The sequence below is a fragment of the Pelobates fuscus genome, chromosome 6 (genome assembly GCF_036172605.1).
Source record: "Pelobates fuscus isolate aPelFus1 chromosome 6, aPelFus1.pri, whole genome shotgun sequence".
Lineage (NCBI taxonomy): Eukaryota > Metazoa > Chordata > Amphibia > Anura > Pelobatidae > Pelobates > Pelobates fuscus.
In genome coordinates, this window is record NC_086322.1 from 296,638,429 (window position 1) to 296,656,772 (window position 18,344).

The 18,344-nt window shown below is 43.0% G+C and overlaps 1 protein-coding gene across 1 annotated transcript in view; it reads right to left on the reverse strand.

Annotated features, from left to right (window-relative positions):
• Window positions 1–8,169, reverse strand: part of RTF2 (replication termination factor 2) — a 33,589-nt gene extending 25,420 nt beyond the window's left edge. Inside the window, exons 1-5 of the mRNA XM_063459549.1 lie at window positions 8,038–8,169; window positions 6,529–6,623; window positions 4,735–4,828; window positions 1,427–1,563; window positions 489–567 (exon numbers count right to left, since the gene is read on the reverse strand). Of these exons, the coding sequence (XP_063315619.1) occupies window positions 489–567; window positions 1,427–1,563; window positions 4,735–4,828; window positions 6,529–6,623; window positions 8,038–8,106 (474 nt within the window). The 5' untranslated portion in view covers window positions 8,107–8,169. The remainder of the gene's footprint in view (window positions 1–488; window positions 568–1,426; window positions 1,564–4,734; window positions 4,829–6,528; window positions 6,624–8,037) is intronic.
• Window positions 8,170–18,344: the final 10,175 nt, after the last annotated feature.

Here is an 18,344-nt window from a genome sequence, read left to right on the forward strand (position 1 = left end):
TTTATCAAATGTTTCCACTTTTACCCTCTCCATACCATGATCTTATAAACCAATTGAAGGAAGAATAGTTCCTCCTACTTTACCAAAAACCTATTTTGGAATTAAAAGAACAGCTGGAAGGGTTACTCTAAGCATCATAACCATACCAGCCTGCTGTAGAGTTTATGTTGTGAGGAGTACCCTGCCCGCTCCCCAGTAATGGGGCAAATTGTTTAGCAACAGACACAGAATTGACTAGTTCTAGTCAAGCGGACGACACCAAAAAAACATTAAACACTGCCGGAGGTAGCACCGGGGTTAACCTCTGTATGTGCTGCGTTTCATAGCTAAATGGCACTATAATCACTTCAAATCACTGAAGTGGCAATGGTGCCTGCAATTACCATTTAAATAACATATACCTCTGTTTTTGCTGTCTGAGTCACACAAACAGGACCTCCACAAGTGAAAAAATAAAAATATATTTAAGCATCAGAATCATTGCGTACCTTGTGGCAAATATCTGTTTTGATTTCTTTGAGAGCCCGCTCGGAGAACACGCAACCACAACCTCTCAGCACGCAAAACCTGAAAACACAAGGGCACAACAAATGCACAATCCGTAAAAAGAGGATATTATCAGTTTGTATTACAAAAAGAGAAAAATGAAAGCACAAGCCATTCTATCGCACTGCACCAAATACAGTGATAACAAAGCAAATAGGAATCTCTCTTTCATACGGGTCATGATGGAACTGTTAAATCTTTTCTAAACTTACACTGCTGCCGTCTATGACCTTTAGAATATGAGTTACGATCAGTCATATGAGATCATAATCTTTTATAAAACAGGAAGAGCTTATTGATCAAGAAAGGAAATAAATTGCTTTATTTTTATTTCTTATTACTTTGTTTTAAGTTAATCTATTGAGTGGCAAAGGGTATTCAATTCGAACTAACAGCCCAGTATAAGGAGACCTATAGGACTGTAAAATAAAATTGGCAAAAGATTTGGAAGGCTTGCTTTCGTTAATCTCAACAATATCTTATCTTAACACATTGCTTGTGATGCCATCAGCCCGTTAATTACTTTATCGATTAAAAATATATTAACTTAATAGATTTTTTACACACTCAAAGTTCTAGTAATTCCAGACAATTACCATGGCAGGGAAACAAACGTAGAGATAATTCTGCTTTTAGATTGATCCTATAGGCTGTGTTGAGGTGGCCTAACATTTTTTGGGTAGTCAGGGGAGTTTAGCTCGTAGTGTTTATTGCTAAAGCAAGCTTGGTACCATACAAGGATTAGTTTTCATAACAATAGGTATGTTTGTATGGCAAACAATGCATCTCAATTTGGATATGGATGAATTATGCCAGGGGGACTAAGACCGTATGTTCCACTTGTGTAATGAGGCCACGTTAAACTGCGATGTACTCCTACCTGTGTCTTCCGTTCATTTCCAGACCAACAACTGGACATATAAACTGTGCACATGGCTCATCATACGCATCTCCCTTCCTGTTCCCTTTATCACCTAACCAAGCAGGATTGTCACTCAGGTTCAGCTCGATCACACTCTGGAGGAGAAAAAGAATGATTACTAAAGACATAGAACACTGCATTTCTTTATTTAAACCAATATCATGTTAATATGTGCCTGACACGATAAACAACCCTTGGTGACACTTTATAGATACAATTTCAAATAAGCATTGTGCTTATCAAACTGCACATGTTGGTCAAATTTAAAGGGCCACTATAGACACCCAGACTACTTCAGCTCAATGAAGTGGTCTGGGTGCCAGGTCCATTTAATTTGAATCCTGCAGCTGAAAACATAGCAGTTTCAGAGATCCAGCCTCTAGTGGCTGCTTCTGTGGTTTACATGGAGTAAATTGCACTTATTTGATGCTGGACTTCCTCACGGAACTCCAGCGTCAGATTTTCCCCATAGGAGAGCATTAAATAATGCTTTCCTGTGGGAAGGTCTAATGTTTGCGGCCTTTGCCGCGCATGCGCATTAGGTCTGCTGACGTTGGCGGGGGAGGAGCCTGACCCAGCACCGAGGGACATTGGCACTGGATTTAGGTAAGTGGCTAAATGGGTTTTAACCCCTTCAGCGCAGGGGGGGGTAAAGGGGGTGGGGGCACTCCAAGAGCCTATAGTGCCAGGAGAACAGGTTTGTTTTCTTGGCACTATAGGATCCCTTTAACCCCTTAAGGACCAAACTTCTGGAATAAAAGGGAATCATGACATGTCACACATGGCATGTGTCCTTAAGGGGTTAATCGGAATACATTTTAAACAAATGCACATTTCAGTGTCACTTTAGCACCCAATCAACATACACTCGTCAGACAAAACATTAAAACCAGTGAAGTGTATAGCATAATTATAATGTTACAATAGCACCTGTAAAGGGGTGTGATATTAGGAAGCAAGTGAACAGTCCGTTCTTGAAAGTCATGTTTTGGAAGCAGGAAAAATGATAGAAAGGTATACAAAGTACAAAGTGCATCACAGTTTGTTGCATAACCGCTGACTGGTCAGAGTGCCAATGAGGACGCCTGTCAAAACGCCCAAAGAACCTTCAATGGGGACGTGAATATCATTACGGGACCCTGGAGCAGTAAAAGATGGTTGCCTGTTCCAATGACTAAGCTGCCTTTTACATCATGTGGACGGCCGAGTGTGTATACATAATTTACCTGGGGAAGTCATGGCAGCAGGATGGACTATGGAATAAAGGCCTGCGGAGGCAGTGTTCTGCTGGGAAAGTTTGGGCTCTGGCATTCATGTGACACATGCCAAGTACCTAGAGATTGTTACAGACGATGTACACCCCTTCACAGTAATGTTATTTCCTGATGGTAGTGGCCTCTTTTAGCAAGATATTGCACCCTCCACACTGCACAAATGGTTCAGGAATGGTTTAACCCCTTAAGGACACATGACGTGTGTGACATGTCATGATTCCCTTTTATTCCAGAGGTTTGGTCCTTAAGGGGTTAAGGAACATGACCGAGTTCAAGATGTTGTCATGGTCACCAAATTTCCCAGATCTCCATCTGATTGAGCATCTGTGGGATGTGCTAGAACAACAAATCCAATCTATGTAGACGCCACCTCAGAATTTGCAGGACTTAAAGGATCTGCTGCTAATGTCTTGTTGCCAGATACCACAGGACACATTTAGAGGTCTTGCGGAGTCCATGCCTCGACACATCAGAACTGTGTTGTAGCACAAGGGTAGAACTACACGATATTAGGCAGGTGGTTTCAATGTTGTGGCTGATCAGTGATCCTTCACTTGTAAGGGCACATTTACCCAATAGCCGAGTCCCCCTAGATAATCATATTGTTAATAATATAAAAAAAACTCCATTCCAGGGGAAATCGTAAACTCCATAACTCGAGTCCACAACTGAATATGAATGGGCTGCATTGTCCAAAATACAGTAAAATACCAACCTTTATTAGGGTGCTATTCCCATATAAAACCGCAACAGGTTAAAAAAAATAAAATAAAAAATAATAATAATATTACGAAAATGTGGCCATCTGACTGTCACTAGAGGTGTTATATATACTAGGGAAAGTGAATAGAAGATGACACTTTCAATAAAGTTGGATATAATGGTTTTCCCTATTTTCTTTGCCATCAAGGACACATTAGCAGCTCTACTGTACACATATTCATGGAGATTAGAGCAGGAATTTATGGTGGAACAAAATAATGGTTTTCCAGACTCACTCTTTTGCATTTGTACCAGGATTGCCCAATTATCGTTAATGACAATTATATTATGTAAACTGCAAATGCAATAGAAAGCTTACAAACGTGGTTTCGGACCATGATCTTGGCAAAGTCCACTATACAAATGTGGTTTTGGATACCAGCCTGTTCGATCATAAGAATTACGGACTGAAGTAAATACATGCCCATGTAGATTGGACTTATATGTGAAGTGCGGGCAATGGGAAGGTAGATCTGAGGAAGCCATCATTAGGGCGAAACGCGTCGTTATGCTACCTACGTCTCTACGCATGCAAATGGTAACTAACCCCGCCTCCTGGAAGGAACAACGACATTTGAAATCCAGAGCCAGTATTCTGGCCAAATTGGAGCGACTGGAAAAGAGCTTTACTGTAGAAGAAAGGGAAGGAGGGTCCACTTGCTTGTTGTTTTTAAGGTTGTCTGTGAAATAAGTTAGAGTAGACTCATCTGCTCTATATTTGTGAGTGTAAATTTCTAACTACACATACAAATTAATATCGTAAATATATATATTTTCTCTTCCTTTTTATATACATTTATGGACCTATTTGACTGCATTCTGGGAATCTTCTTTTGAGTGGTCTGAGAAAAGGTAGTATTTTGTCATTTTTTTTTCAAAGTGCGTTTGTAAAAGGGCATTTTTGCACATATTTGTAATTGCATTTTTCGCTTTTATGTATATATTATATTATAGCACAAGCACTTTGATAGTGCTATACAAAGGTTCTTTTGCACTTTATTAAGTTATTGCACATAAAATGTTTGGGTCTTCACAGAAAATTGTGGGTCTTAAAGACACATCTCACCTATTTTCTTTTTTCGAGTTTGGGAGTGTGAATTTGTTGGGTTAACACTTTAAGAGTGCAGCTACTTGTGTTTGAAAATTTTGGAGGTAATTTTGTAGCGCCATTTTTTCCACTTGTTGCAAAAGTTTTTCAAGCGGTTTGTGTAACTTTACGTCTATAAATACCTTCATGCTCTTAATGTGGGCTGCGGATTCTGCGTGAGGTTTATCAGGGGACTTGTCCAGCAAAAATTCAATTACTGCATCCTTGTTGTAGAGCCTGAAAGAAAACAACATATAAACCAGAGAACATATCAATGAAAGGATAGCATGTGTCAGTTGGTAAAACTAGACTGAATCCCCCCATCTTCAAAATGGGGGATCACAATATAACAGAGCCATATTGTGACACAGAATGATGAAACCATATTGACCCTAAAAAAGACAGGCACTTTACATAGAGATTAAATGCAATCGCAACATGTTTTTCCCTAGCAAGCACACTACAAAACTGGAAGCAGGTCTTTCCCTATTTTACCAATCCTAGCAGGTGAAAATCCCCCCGTATAATGAAAGTAATCGAGGACAGTGCTCGCCAAATCCCAGGTCGCCATGGCAACTAGGAATTTGTGTGGCGCGGGGTGTTTGTCAGCCTGTTCAGATGGAGAGCAAAGAAGGCTGGCAAGCTGTGCGCAATGGAGGTGGCGATGGAGCTATAATCTTCCAGCTCTGCAGTGACGTCACTTCAGCCCCAGCATCACTAAGCAGCGTAAGAGGGAGTAAAGCAGGAAGATTACAGTAACCCCACTGGACCCCAGGGAAAGACGATACATCTCAGCTCTCTCAAAAGGTTCCCTACTGGGCTGAGTGGACTTAAATAATATATACATTTCTGAGAGTGTCGGCCTGTGTGTATGTTTAGGTGACCGCCGCCCGCCCACCCACCACATGGGAAAGGTGTTTTCACTCACCTCTTTTCACCATGCCGTGCGTCATGACTTGCCCCACCTCCATGCTGAGATTATCAATCTTGATGATCTCAGCCAAGGCAATGCTTTCCCACAGTAAACGCATTGGGAGACCATTGTGCATGTGCTAATCAGCATCTCCTCATAGAGATGCATTGAATCAACGCATCTCTATGAGGAACATAGAGCGTGGAGATGCTGAACGTAGGTGCTGCACACTATGCGGTACTGGACTAGGTATCACCTCTTGTGGCCATCTGGCTGACTGTCACTAGAGGTGTTACTAGGCAGCAATGTAAACACTGTCTTTTCTTTGTGTTTGTAAGGACAGGCTATAGACACCAGTATCACTACATTAGGCTGTAGTGGTTCTGATGAATATAGAGTCCTTTTAAGAATTTTGATTTTTGTTGCTCAAAAAATAAATGAAGCTTTGTTAGTAATAAATAAATAAACCTGGCTCCTATCTTTTTGTAGGTGACTCCTAGATTCCAAGGAAATGTCTTCATTCTTTTAGGAAAACATATGCATATTTGACATGCGCCCATCGTTACGTGCATGTAATCTACATTTTCCAGCATGGATTATTTGTCTATTTTATATACTTTTACGTGCTTAAGGATAGAGAGGCAAGAGGTTTAGTAATAATGCGCTTGATCTAATATTTTTGGATTAACTTTTACCAAATGATTTAAATATTTTTTTAAATAAAACTTTCCATTTTTTTCCATAACACATTACAAAATTGTTTTAGTATATCCAAAAATTTGAAATATTTTTCTGAATAGGCCTATGTTGGCCGAGGTCATGAGATATTTTCAGGCCTTGTGCATCATATTACCATGATTATATAACTGGCCTCTATATTTATTATGTTTGGTACCTGAGGTCTTTGGATACCATTGTACTCGGTAGATATCCTGATGTAAGCTATTAAAATGCAAAGCCCCATGATGCTTAGCGGTCACTTAAGAAAATAGTTCAGAATTTCTAGAATACACCAGAAACTTACCTGCCCAGCTCACATGTAACGATCGGCTTTGTGAGTTTCTCTTGACTTAGAGTGCAGTAATACCAGCGGGCCACTAATTCTGCATTCTTATCAATCTGGAAATGAGAGTTAAAAGATAAACTGTTATGCAATAACACAGAGAAGTGATATATATTTACAGCATGCAAAGAATGGTCTTTTTGGGGTGATGACAAATATCCTGGGAATCTAACTTTTTCTTCTGTTGGAGAATTTATCCAGCGGTTAATTCAATGTGTGATTTCCTAATTCATTCTTCACATTTCCTGGTTTAGCAACCAAAACCAATGTATTAGCTTTAAAATGATCACTGTTCTCTGAATGCACTTCTCCTACAGCTTGTGCCAGGGTTCTTACTATCATCCAGTGTCTTATAAGGAAACTGTCATTTCTTTGCAAATGACACTATTGAATAAAACAGTGCACATGTTCACCTATGGTGGGTTTAGTATACATAACATATTAATATCAAATGATCAATGTTCTTCCACTGATCTGTTTCATTGGAATAAGCTGAGCATGTGTAAGATCTGTAGTCTCCGAAACCTTCAAAACAATAGCATAAAGGTGGAGAGGAGTAAAGGAAACACAAACAAGGCTATTTACTAACATTTGAAAAACCATAAAAACAAAGTGAGTTTATCAGAGGGAAGACTTTAATAATTTACATTAAGATTTCCAGATTCGAGAATATCGAGAGCTCGGTAAATCAGACACAGGTTGTCAGTGTAAGTTGTTTTCTACAGTATAATGGGAGAGCAAAGGTTTTTATGCAAAAACAGAACAGTGTCTACGTTATTAATAACTGGTGATTGAGAGCATAACGTAACAGCTAGCGTATTCTTCTTATCTATGAGCATGGCGGCATTGCGGTCAGAATGTTCTTTAAACACAAGACACTTGGTACATAACAATTCCACCACAAGTATGTTAAAAGTACATTCCACGAATAATGAATTGCAGTTTAGCTATAAGTTCTAAAACTACATACAGTGACCATCAGAAAAAAATATATGTTTCAGTAAGTAGTCCGTCACAAGTTCAACAAGGATTTAGAGTTTTAGGCCAAAAATGAAAAACACAGTTGACTTGGAATTGTTTTCCAGCTTAGCTGCTTTGTAGTTAAGGAGGGGAGACCCAAGCTTCCGCTTTACAGGTTAAAGCAAAGAATGTCTGTCCCCGGCGTGCAGTCTGCACTAAAGACAGCCATAAAACATGCACAGGAATGACATTCCGCAGCCAGAACATGGCTCCTGCTACACCATAACCACTTCAAGCAGCAGAAGTGGTGCTGGTGGTTAGAGTAAGCCTTTAATAAAACCCAATACCTATCTGGCTGTAAAGCAGTCTGTTCACAAAGTGTTAATGCTGCTCACCATGCACAGCCAGCCCCAAAGCTAGCTGAGGATGATGGGAATTGTAGTTCTAAAGCCCCAGGGATAGCAGGGCTGGCTGTCCCTGCCACACAGTGAGGGCTGATATCACACATACCTTCTCCACTCTCTTGGGCCCTTTGACCAGCTCGTGCCTTTTGGGGATCGTTCCTCCATCACAACCCATCTTCCAGCAGCAAGAACCAAAACAAACCCTTACAGACTTCCTGTGCAGATAGGAACTTCCGCTTCCGGGTCACCTGACTTCGCAGGTCACCAATGGAGAACGCTAAAGTGGCTTCGGCGGCCATCTTTGTACACCCAGGGCAGCTTCCGACTTCTCTTTACATCTCAGCCCTGGCGAGCTGCGGCGCCCATCTTTGCACACCTTCGGCCATCTTTGTACACCCCACACAGCATTGCAATAATAACAGGTAACCTATATTACACACTGTGTGGGAATAATAACTTATTATTATAACATAATAATAATAACACAGAGAGTCTCAGGCCTTATCAGTGTGGGAATCTATTATGAATTTAAAATCCCAGTGTGGGAATCTATTATAAATTTAAAATCCATCAAACCAAGGAGGACAGGTTTTTTGCCCATGGATGGATTTAAAAAAAAAAAAATGTGTGTCTGGAAAAAGTGCAATTTGATATATTCTGATCAATTTTTTTTATTTGGGTGTTTACACAATCAGAGTTATTCACTAGAGAGTGCAATGTCTGGAATTTAAAGTGAATTTACATTTCAGATAATACACAAGTATAGCTTCCCGTGTGGGGATCCAAGATTGGCTGCCAATCCGGGATGATATAACCGTCATCGTACTACAACCACATCACTAGCAAACCCTCACCGCTCCACCGTGGTGTTCTGGTGCACACTGCTCCCATGGTTGGCCTCCCAACCATCCCAATTTCAGTGGGACAGTCACAATTTTAGTGTCCTGCCCTGACGTGCTAGGTTTGTTCTTTGGGGACACCAGGGAACCTCTTTTTGTCGCCAAAATGCATAGTGCAAGAGCATCATTAGATTAGTTTGTGCTACAATAAGGGCACTAGAACCATTCAGTGCTCCCTCCATGACCTGCCCTCAGTTGTCTGGTCTCTGTGATTGGAAGGCAGCCTGAATTTACCGTTTTTCAGGCTAATTCACCCCTTTGGGTGGCGCAAGTGACGCAAGTCGTGTCCTGCCCCCGGCTACGCCAATGTTGGCGGGTTATGTGTTCTTGGCGGCATCAATGCATACTCATCTTGTCAATTTATTTTCTCGTGTGACAATGACACGTGGTGTCGGAGGACTGGAGCAAATTTGTTTTGCCAATAACATAATTTCTTGGAGACCATATAACCCTCCCCGGCATAACCGTTTTTTTTTCTCTTGGGGGGATAAAAACCCGTTTTATTTGTGTCTGAACTCCCATAATCCACAGGGGTTCAGTTGTTTTGGATGTAACTGCATATCTCTGTAGTCATTAGGACCTACTACTTTCTGCACGTTTGTGACAATGGACAGCGTTGGGGGGATCAGGGTAACTAGCGTCCTTTTATCTCCGGAATAAAGGAGCGTAAAATAAAAATGTCATAATGTCAATGGAGATAGTTTGACGTATTAGTGTTGTTATTTTCTATGTTAAGTCCGGTTTCTAGACACCATATTGACTTACGGCCACTCTAAATTGTAACAGCCTGTGCGGATTGCACAGTTTATTGTGCAGTTATTGTTTCCTGGCACACAGTGACGTTTACCTGCTTTGATTTATTAAAATTAACACAGCTGTAATACTGACCTTCAGTGACAGACACCAAAGGAGTTTGTATACGACCTCCTTTACCGTCTATCAATTCAGCGTTTGTGTGTGCGTTACTGTGCCCCTAGCTCCCCTCTCGGAGAAAGCCAAAGCTTCAGTATGCATGCGCACAAGCTCATTCGCAAAACTGCTTTCAATGTGAAGAGTGGTACTGCATGCTTGGTTTCATTTCTTTTGACATTCACTTGGAATTCTAATTTTTGGGAATACTCCTGTTGCTATGGTACATATTTATTATATCTGTAATTGATCTTGTCCCTTTAAGGGTTGGCTAAATGGCTCCTAAAATAGAATTTCATGCAGTCTTGTCCACCACTCTATATCTGGTTACCTGGCTATGCAAATAAAAAAAAATCTAGATCTTCGTTATGAGAGATGGGGATAATATGTGGAGCATTTAACAAATGTAAGTTCCTATTACTATCCACTTGGTGGCAGTAAAACCCAAATACAAAATTCTCTAACAAGGGGTTGACAATTTTGACGTTTTTAACAGAAATTTGTACATGTTTAATTATCATTATTATTTATTTATTTTTATGCGTAAAAAATCAATGACCCATACACTGTCAGAGAGGTGGGAGTTTTTCATGACAAATCCCGTCTTTCTATGTCCTGTCCTCTAGCCCCATGGACAGCGTGGGATCCAGGATCTCACTGAAAGCCAAGCCACAAACAAGCACATTCTGCACAGCCAGGCTATCAATACGATCCCACCACACTACCCAACTAATAGGGGCGCAGCAATGTTCTGTTCCTCAGCACCCCTTCTGACAGCCACCTCGGGGACTTCACCCCCTCCTACTACCAAGCCACAAACCATCACATTCTGCACAGCCAGGCTATCAATACGATCCCACCACACTACCCAACTAATGGGGGCGCAGCAACGTTCTGTTCCTCAGCACCCCTTCTGACAGCCACCTGAGGGACTTCACCCCCCCCTACTACCAAGCCACAAACCATCACATTCTGCACAGCCAGGCTATCAATACGATCCCACCACACTACCCAACTAATGGGGGCGCAGCAACGTTCTGTTCCTCAGCACCCCTTCTGACAGCCACCTGAGGGACTTCACCCCCTGCTACTACCAAGCCACAAACCATCACATTCTGCATAGCCAGGCTATCAATACGATCCCACCACACTACCCAACTAATGGGGGCGCAGCAACGTTCTGTTCCTCAGCACCCCTTCTGACAGCCACCTGAGGGACTTCACCCCCTCCTACTACCAAGCCACAAACCATCACATTCTGCACAGCCAGGCTATCAATACGATCCCACCACACTACCCAACTAATGGGGGCGCAGCAACGTTCTGTTCCTCAGCACCCCTTCTGACAGCCACCTGAGGGACTTCACCCCCTCCTACTACCAAGCCACAAACCATCACATTCTGCACAGCCAGGCTATCAATACGATCCCACCACACTACCCAACTAATGGGGGCGCAGCAACATTCTGTTCCTCAGCACCCATTCTGACAGTCACCTGGGGGACTTCACCCCCTCCTACTACCAAGCCACAAACCATCACATTCTGCACAGCCAGGCTATCAATACGATCCCACCACACAACCCAACTAATGGGGGCGCAGCAACGTTCAGCACCCCTTCTGACAGTCACCTGGGGGACTTCACCTCCTCCCACTAGTGGCTTGGTGGAGCACTATAGTTCTGATCTTTAATTCTATAATAGGGTGCTGTTTTGAGAAGCAGCTGCCTTATAAATATATATAAATATAAAATGAGAAAAATAAATACTAATATCTTTCTGCCTCTTCCATCATTAAATATTGAGATCCGGGGCTACAAAAACCTCCATAGAAAACCTGTGATCTCTACCTTTTAAAAATAAGAAAGTAAGTATCTATAAGGCCCCTATAACCTCCTATAACACACACTACCTCAGCAGCACACTCACTGCAGCTCCTCACACCTCCTATAACACACACTACCTGAGCAGCACACTCACTGCAGCTCCCCACACCTCCTATAACCCACACTACCTGAGTAGCATGCTCACTGCAGCTCTCCGCACCTGCTATAACACACACTACCTGAGCAGCACACTCACTGCAGCTCCCCACACCTCCTGTGGCGAAACCAACTTCGCCACTGTGAACTGGAGAGGCCTGGTTGCTAGCCTCCTGCCCTGCGACTATGGCCCTGGACATATTGTACTTTAAAGACTATATTTGGGCATGTAATAATTTATATTGCTGCTACTGGCCCTTTAAAATCAGCGATGGACATTTTGGGACTACTGTCCCTTTAAGACTGTGAAGCATATTCTATTGTACTGCCTGTATATTGTATATGTATTTATGTATGCAGTTAACCTGGGTTATATATATATGCAGCCTGCATCTGATTGTTCGGTAGAATCACTCCATTCCTTGTATTGAGGAAACTACCGAACAACCAGACCACCCAGGACTAAGTGTGCCTCCAATTACCGTTTGCAACAATGTTGCAAACGGGTAATTGGCAATCAGTGCAGTGTGGTCTTTGTCCTCTGGGTGGCCGCCATTCAGGAAACAACCACGTGGCGGCGGCCATCTTTAACTACCGAACAGCGGTGTTTTGCCGTCGAGTGTCTGGAACTGAAATCGGACACTCGACTAGGCAAACACCGCTGAGACCTCCAGACTTCCAGGATTTCGTGGGGAAACTACCGAACGGCCCGCCGTTCGGTAGAAAGAAACGTACGAACTAGGGGATTCATACGAATCCCCCTTAGTCTCTATAGCACAGGCAATTCGTCTGTTTCATTCACTTGTTTGTGACCGACCGCAGGGCCAAAATGCATGGAACTGTTTTCGGATACTTTACCCATGCGGTCGGTCAATACTTTAAAGTCCCATAACTCCCGAACCGTTTATCCGAATGGGCTGATTCTTGCATATGTTGTCCCCCTGAATAAGTGTGATTGGTTAATTTCATCCTCCCCCTGGGAGTGTCCTGTATGTACTTGTTTGTAATAAAAGCCAGACTGGGTGTCCCAGTCTTGAGTTCCTGTTTTACCCTCAAAATGAAGTGTCGTCTCGTTCTTGGGGGGGATTGGATTGTAAGCTGACTGCCAAGAGTGTAAGCCGATTGTATGCTTTTCTTGTTCAGCTGTTCCAGTTCGGAGTGTTATTTCGTATCCAGATCGGGAGTGTGGTGTTCTGCAGTAGCTGTGCCTGTCTCTAGAAAAGGGGATTATCGCCTAAACGGATTTTTCCCCTTTTATGCTGAAACGGTCCGTTACACCTCCTATAACCCACACTACCTGAGTAGCACGCTCACTGCAGCTCTCCACTTCTCCTATAACCCACACTACCTGAGCAGCACACTCTCTGCAGCTCCCGACACCTCCTATAACACACTACCTAAGCAGCACGCTCGCTGCAGCTCCCCACACCTCCTATAACACACACTACCTGAGCAGCACACTCCCTGCAGCTCCCCACACCTCCTATAACCCACACTACCTGAGCAGCACGCTCACTGCAGCTCCCCACACCTCCTATAACCCACACTACCTGAGAAGCACACTCCCTGCAGTTCCCCTCACCTCCTATAACACACACTACCTGAGCAGCACACTCACTGCAGCTCCCCACACCTCCTATAACACACACTACCTGAGCAGCACACTCCCTGCTGCTCACCTCCTATAACACACACTACCTGAGCAGCACACTCACTGCAGCTCCCCACACCTCCTATAACACACACTACCTGAGCAGCATGCTCACCTACGCTCCCCACACCTCCTATAACCCACACTACCTGAGCAATACGCTCACTGCAGCTCCACACACCTCCTATAACCCACACTACCTGAGCAGCACACTCACTGCAGCTCCCCACACCTCCTATAACACACACTACCTGAGCAGCACGCTCACTGCAGCTCCCCACACCTCCTATAACACACACTACCTGAGCAGCACGCTCACTGCAGCTCCCCACACCTCCTATAACCCACACTACCTGAGCAGCACGCTCACTGCAGCTCCCCACACCTCCTATAACCCACACTACCTGAGCAGCATGCTCTCTGCAGCTCCCACACCTCCTATAACTCACACTACCTGAGCAGCACACTCACTGCAGCTCCCCACACCTCCTATAACACACACTACCTGAGCAGCACGCTCACTGCAGCTCCCCACACCTCCTATAACACACACTACCTGAGTAGCACACTCACTGCAGCTCCCCACACCTCCTATAACCCACACTACCTGAGCAGCACACTCTCTGCAGCTCCCCACACCTCCTATAACACACTACCTGAGCAGCACGCTCACTGCAGCTCCCCACACCTCATATAACACACACTACCTGAGCAGCACGCTCACTGCAGCTCCCACACCTCCTATAACCCACACTACCTGAGCAGCACACTCACTGCAGCTCCCCACACCTCCTATAACACACACTACCTGAGCAGCACACTCACTGCTGCTCCCCACACCTCCTATAACACACACTACCTGAGCAGCACGCTCACTGCAGCTCCCCACACCTCCTATAACCCACACTACCTGAGTATCACGCTCACTGCTGCTCTCCACACCTGCTATAACACACACTACCTGAGCAGCACGCTCACTGCAGATCCCACACCTCCTATAACACTACCTGAGCAGCACGCTCACTGCAGCTCCCCACACCTCCTATAACCCACACTACTTGAGCAGCATGCTCACTGCAGCTCCCCACACCTCCTATAACACACACTACCTGAGCAGCACACTCACTGCTGCTCCCCACACCTCCTATATTCGGAGAAGCATGGAAATGAGGCTCTTTTGCCCTCACTCTGCTTTGGTCTACAAAAAGAACGTTCTTTTATAACCACTCCACGTTATGCGGGACATGTCTGCTAGGATTAGTGTCCCCAAGATACCTTGCTGCCACTTACTTAGTTCTTGATGACAGCAGAACAGCACAACAAAATGGCTGATTGGTATTTGACGTCTCCGAGAGGGAAGCCATCTTAGATTTTATTCTAAGCAAATGGGGTTGTAGGAATTCTTCTGCTAGGTATCATTACTCTGTTCATTTTTTTTTCCAGTGAAGTGACTATTATTAATAGTAAATTTGTGTCATACAGCAAACTTACTTTTTTGTGCCCTATGTAGGTTTAATTTCTGTTAGAAATGGCTACAATTTGTTTATTTCATGCCAGAAAAGACATAAAGTAGCAATTGAATCACCTTTTTTTCCTGAGTGTAAGTATCACCTTTTCAAAGTTTTAATGGAGTTAAGAATTAATTTCAATTTATAGATGGAATTAGTTAAAAACATGAATACCATAACTCTTAAATAATTGTAACCGTTCAAATATTTCCCAAAAATAAGTAAGTGGTGGATATATATATATATATATTTATTTATTGCTGCAAAACAGAGTGCAAGATATAAAGGTCCACATTTAAGGCCCCAGGTGGGGTCAAAACATTGGTCCGTATGTCTTGCACTTTCTATTTTAAAGAAACATTTAAAGCTATGAATAAATTAGTCCTGTTTGCAAATTGGATGTATTTACGATTGGAGTACATCGCACATGCGACAACCTTTTTGCAGTTCACAATTTAAACGTTCATCAGGACTATGTGAATTGTGGTAGAATATAGTGCAATAAACAGAACTTGAGCGGAGACCTAGAGTACTGGTATAAAATATGTATATTTGTATCAATTTCAGAACATAGATTATAGAAGATTGAGAATGCAAAGCTATCTTTGGAATTGTGTATAATTGACAGTGAGCCAGGATAAAGACACTCCACGACAGAGCTAAATACAGTGGTGCGGATTTTTAATGATATCTTTCAGCCCTTAGAAACATATTTTTTTTTAAATCTAGTTGATATGTACAGTTGATATTAAAAATCCCAGGAAATCACAGTTGCATTTTTTTTTTTTAAATGCTGAAATGCACTCTGTTTCACAGTTTTTGGCTGGAAGGTACTGCTTATTGGCAAACAAAATTCATAAACCATAACTACTAGTAGCCCTGACAACAGTTACGCTAAGGAGTCGCCACACAGCCCACAATTCTTTTGAGAATGGAAAGCTTCAGGTACATATAAAATATCTTATTTTTCTTATATCACATTTGTTATTATGTGCACCAAAAAGAACTCAAGGTGTTAGCTCATGTATCTTAAAGGGTTAACTATGAAACGTTGCACATACTGCGTTTAATTAATTTGCTGCCAGAGGTTTAACTCCAGCGGCAATGGGGCAATGGGGCCTCAGTAGCTAGACAAGAACAAGAGTCCTGGGCTGGCTAATGGAAAATTCTATGAAAATTTCTTTACCCAGACTTGCATGCATTGGCTGACTGCGGCCAGCTGACGCTCATAGCTAATGAATGGCGATAGCACCTTCATACGCCTTCTGCAGCACTAAGAAATCCAAATACACGTCCACGGACCTTCAAGGACCCTCGGTGCCCGGCTGGGACCCAGGTAAGAGGGCAAACCATTGCAAAATGATTTGCCCTATTACTGGGGAATGGGGCCAGGGAACTCCTGGCACCATAACCACTACAGCAGGCTGTATTGGTTGTGAAGCTAGCAGTCACCTTTTAAAGTTGCAGTATTTGCAAATTGTCAAGATAACAACTTGGCATTTAAAATACACCTTTCATAGCGTGTGTATTTCCTGTTTGTTGGTACTGTGCTACGGCATCCTGTTTGGCTTTTGTAAAGTCAAATTGACACTCCTGACCGATAGAAAGTTTCCATTTGCTAATAGCACAGAAAAAACATTAAAAACATATATATAGGGGGGAGGGGCCTGACCATCAAGACGAGCAGACGCATGTCTTGTCGGCTCCTGGGCAAATAGCATTTTATTGCCCCCAAATCATTGTTTTCAGCCCACACCTGACTTCCTGCCATCACCTGGCAACTCTTGGGCATCCCTGGAAACAAAAAAAAACAAGCAACTGTATGCCCACGCCGACTGACGGCCGATTGAACACTGCGGCCTCCTCCGTGGACAGGGCGGGAGAAGCGGCCGATCTTCCGATCCTCCGTACTCCGTACTCCCCCCCCCCCAGACCCCACCAAGGAATCTCAGCACTCTGGCACCAATGGGCCAGCACAACTCCTGTAAGCCTGAAACTCTGCAGAAGCCCCAAGATGGCCGCTGCTAAGGAACCAGCGTGACGGGAAGAAGCAAAGCTCGCCAACGTGAACCCTGAAGAACCCAAGCCCTGTGTATCTCAAACACCCTGATGTGAAATCCGATTCAACACAGCATTCAACAAGCTCTGCACAGCCTTCTGGGCCTGAATAGAGGCTCGACAGCTACAGCAGACCCTTTCCTTACCTGCTCCTGAGGGGACCTCCGGCGTGGACCGAACGCATCAATGTCAATATAAGCCAAGAGACCGGATGGATGTCCAGCCCATGAAACATCCGCAGTCAAGTGAGCCTGTCAGTGATAGAGGCTCCCAGGGGGTGATGGCACTGTCTATGCAGACGAAGAGCCCAGAGATAAAGAAGCACTGGAATGCTTATCAGGTCTAGCTCCTGGAGTGGAGGAACAGCAACACCGCTGTGAGGGCCTGCATACTCTGGGGGACTCCCGACCAAGGCCTGAGGATGAAGGAGGACTTGATCGAAACGGCCTGCCAACACGAAAACTCAGATTCCGCTTGCCTCACACATGTGGTATTGGCTGATATAGACCTGTAGACTGTACCTGTGTCATTCTCCTTAGTTGTTATTATTGCGTTCAGTTTGAGTTTTTATTAGTTTAAGATGCAGAGCCTGTTACCAAAGACATGAATAACCTTTAGATATAGTCCCCCATACAAGCTTGCCAGACTATCACCTTATGGCTAGACAAAATGTTCCGCACACTTGGTGGCCCTCTCCCATCTTAGATACGCTTCACCATCTAAACATATGATACCTCACTAAGACAACCACTACAGCAGTCAGAGTATCAAGCCTAATTTACCCAGCCTAACAGTCTCTACTCACTGACTGGTACAAGCATGTTTAATATGTTGATAAAATGTGAATTAACCTTATGTTGAGAAATATGTTTAGCCTGCCTTCCATAACACTTTAAATTGTGCTATTTGTCTTAGCATGTTTACCACAAATCGATGATGCCTTAGAGCTTGTTAAATCTATATTATAAAAATGTGCTATGTGAAATGTGATGACCATGCTTGCAGCAGCTGTTGTGGCTCTGCAGGTTTACTGTTACTCCAAGCACAAATAAAATAAAGAATAAAAAATAAAAAAAAATAAAAAATTAGTTAAACAATACTTTATTAGTAACAAATACGTTAAAATCCAAAACGCGTTTCACCGTATAGGGCTTTCTCGAGTAGTCAGAGGTCCTAGTATGTTTCTAATTGTTGGAAAATAAAGATATTGTCTGACTGGCATTTTCTGTCTGCCGACAATCAAATGATCATCTTGAAATAATAAAGATTCTGCATAAAAAAAAAAAAAAATATATATATATATTGTTGTTTTCAAATATCTTTGCTACTTATTGTGACAAAAATAACAGAAACTTTTTGAAAAAGCAAAAACTTTTCTCATGTTTTTGTAAGAATGTGTTACTTTGA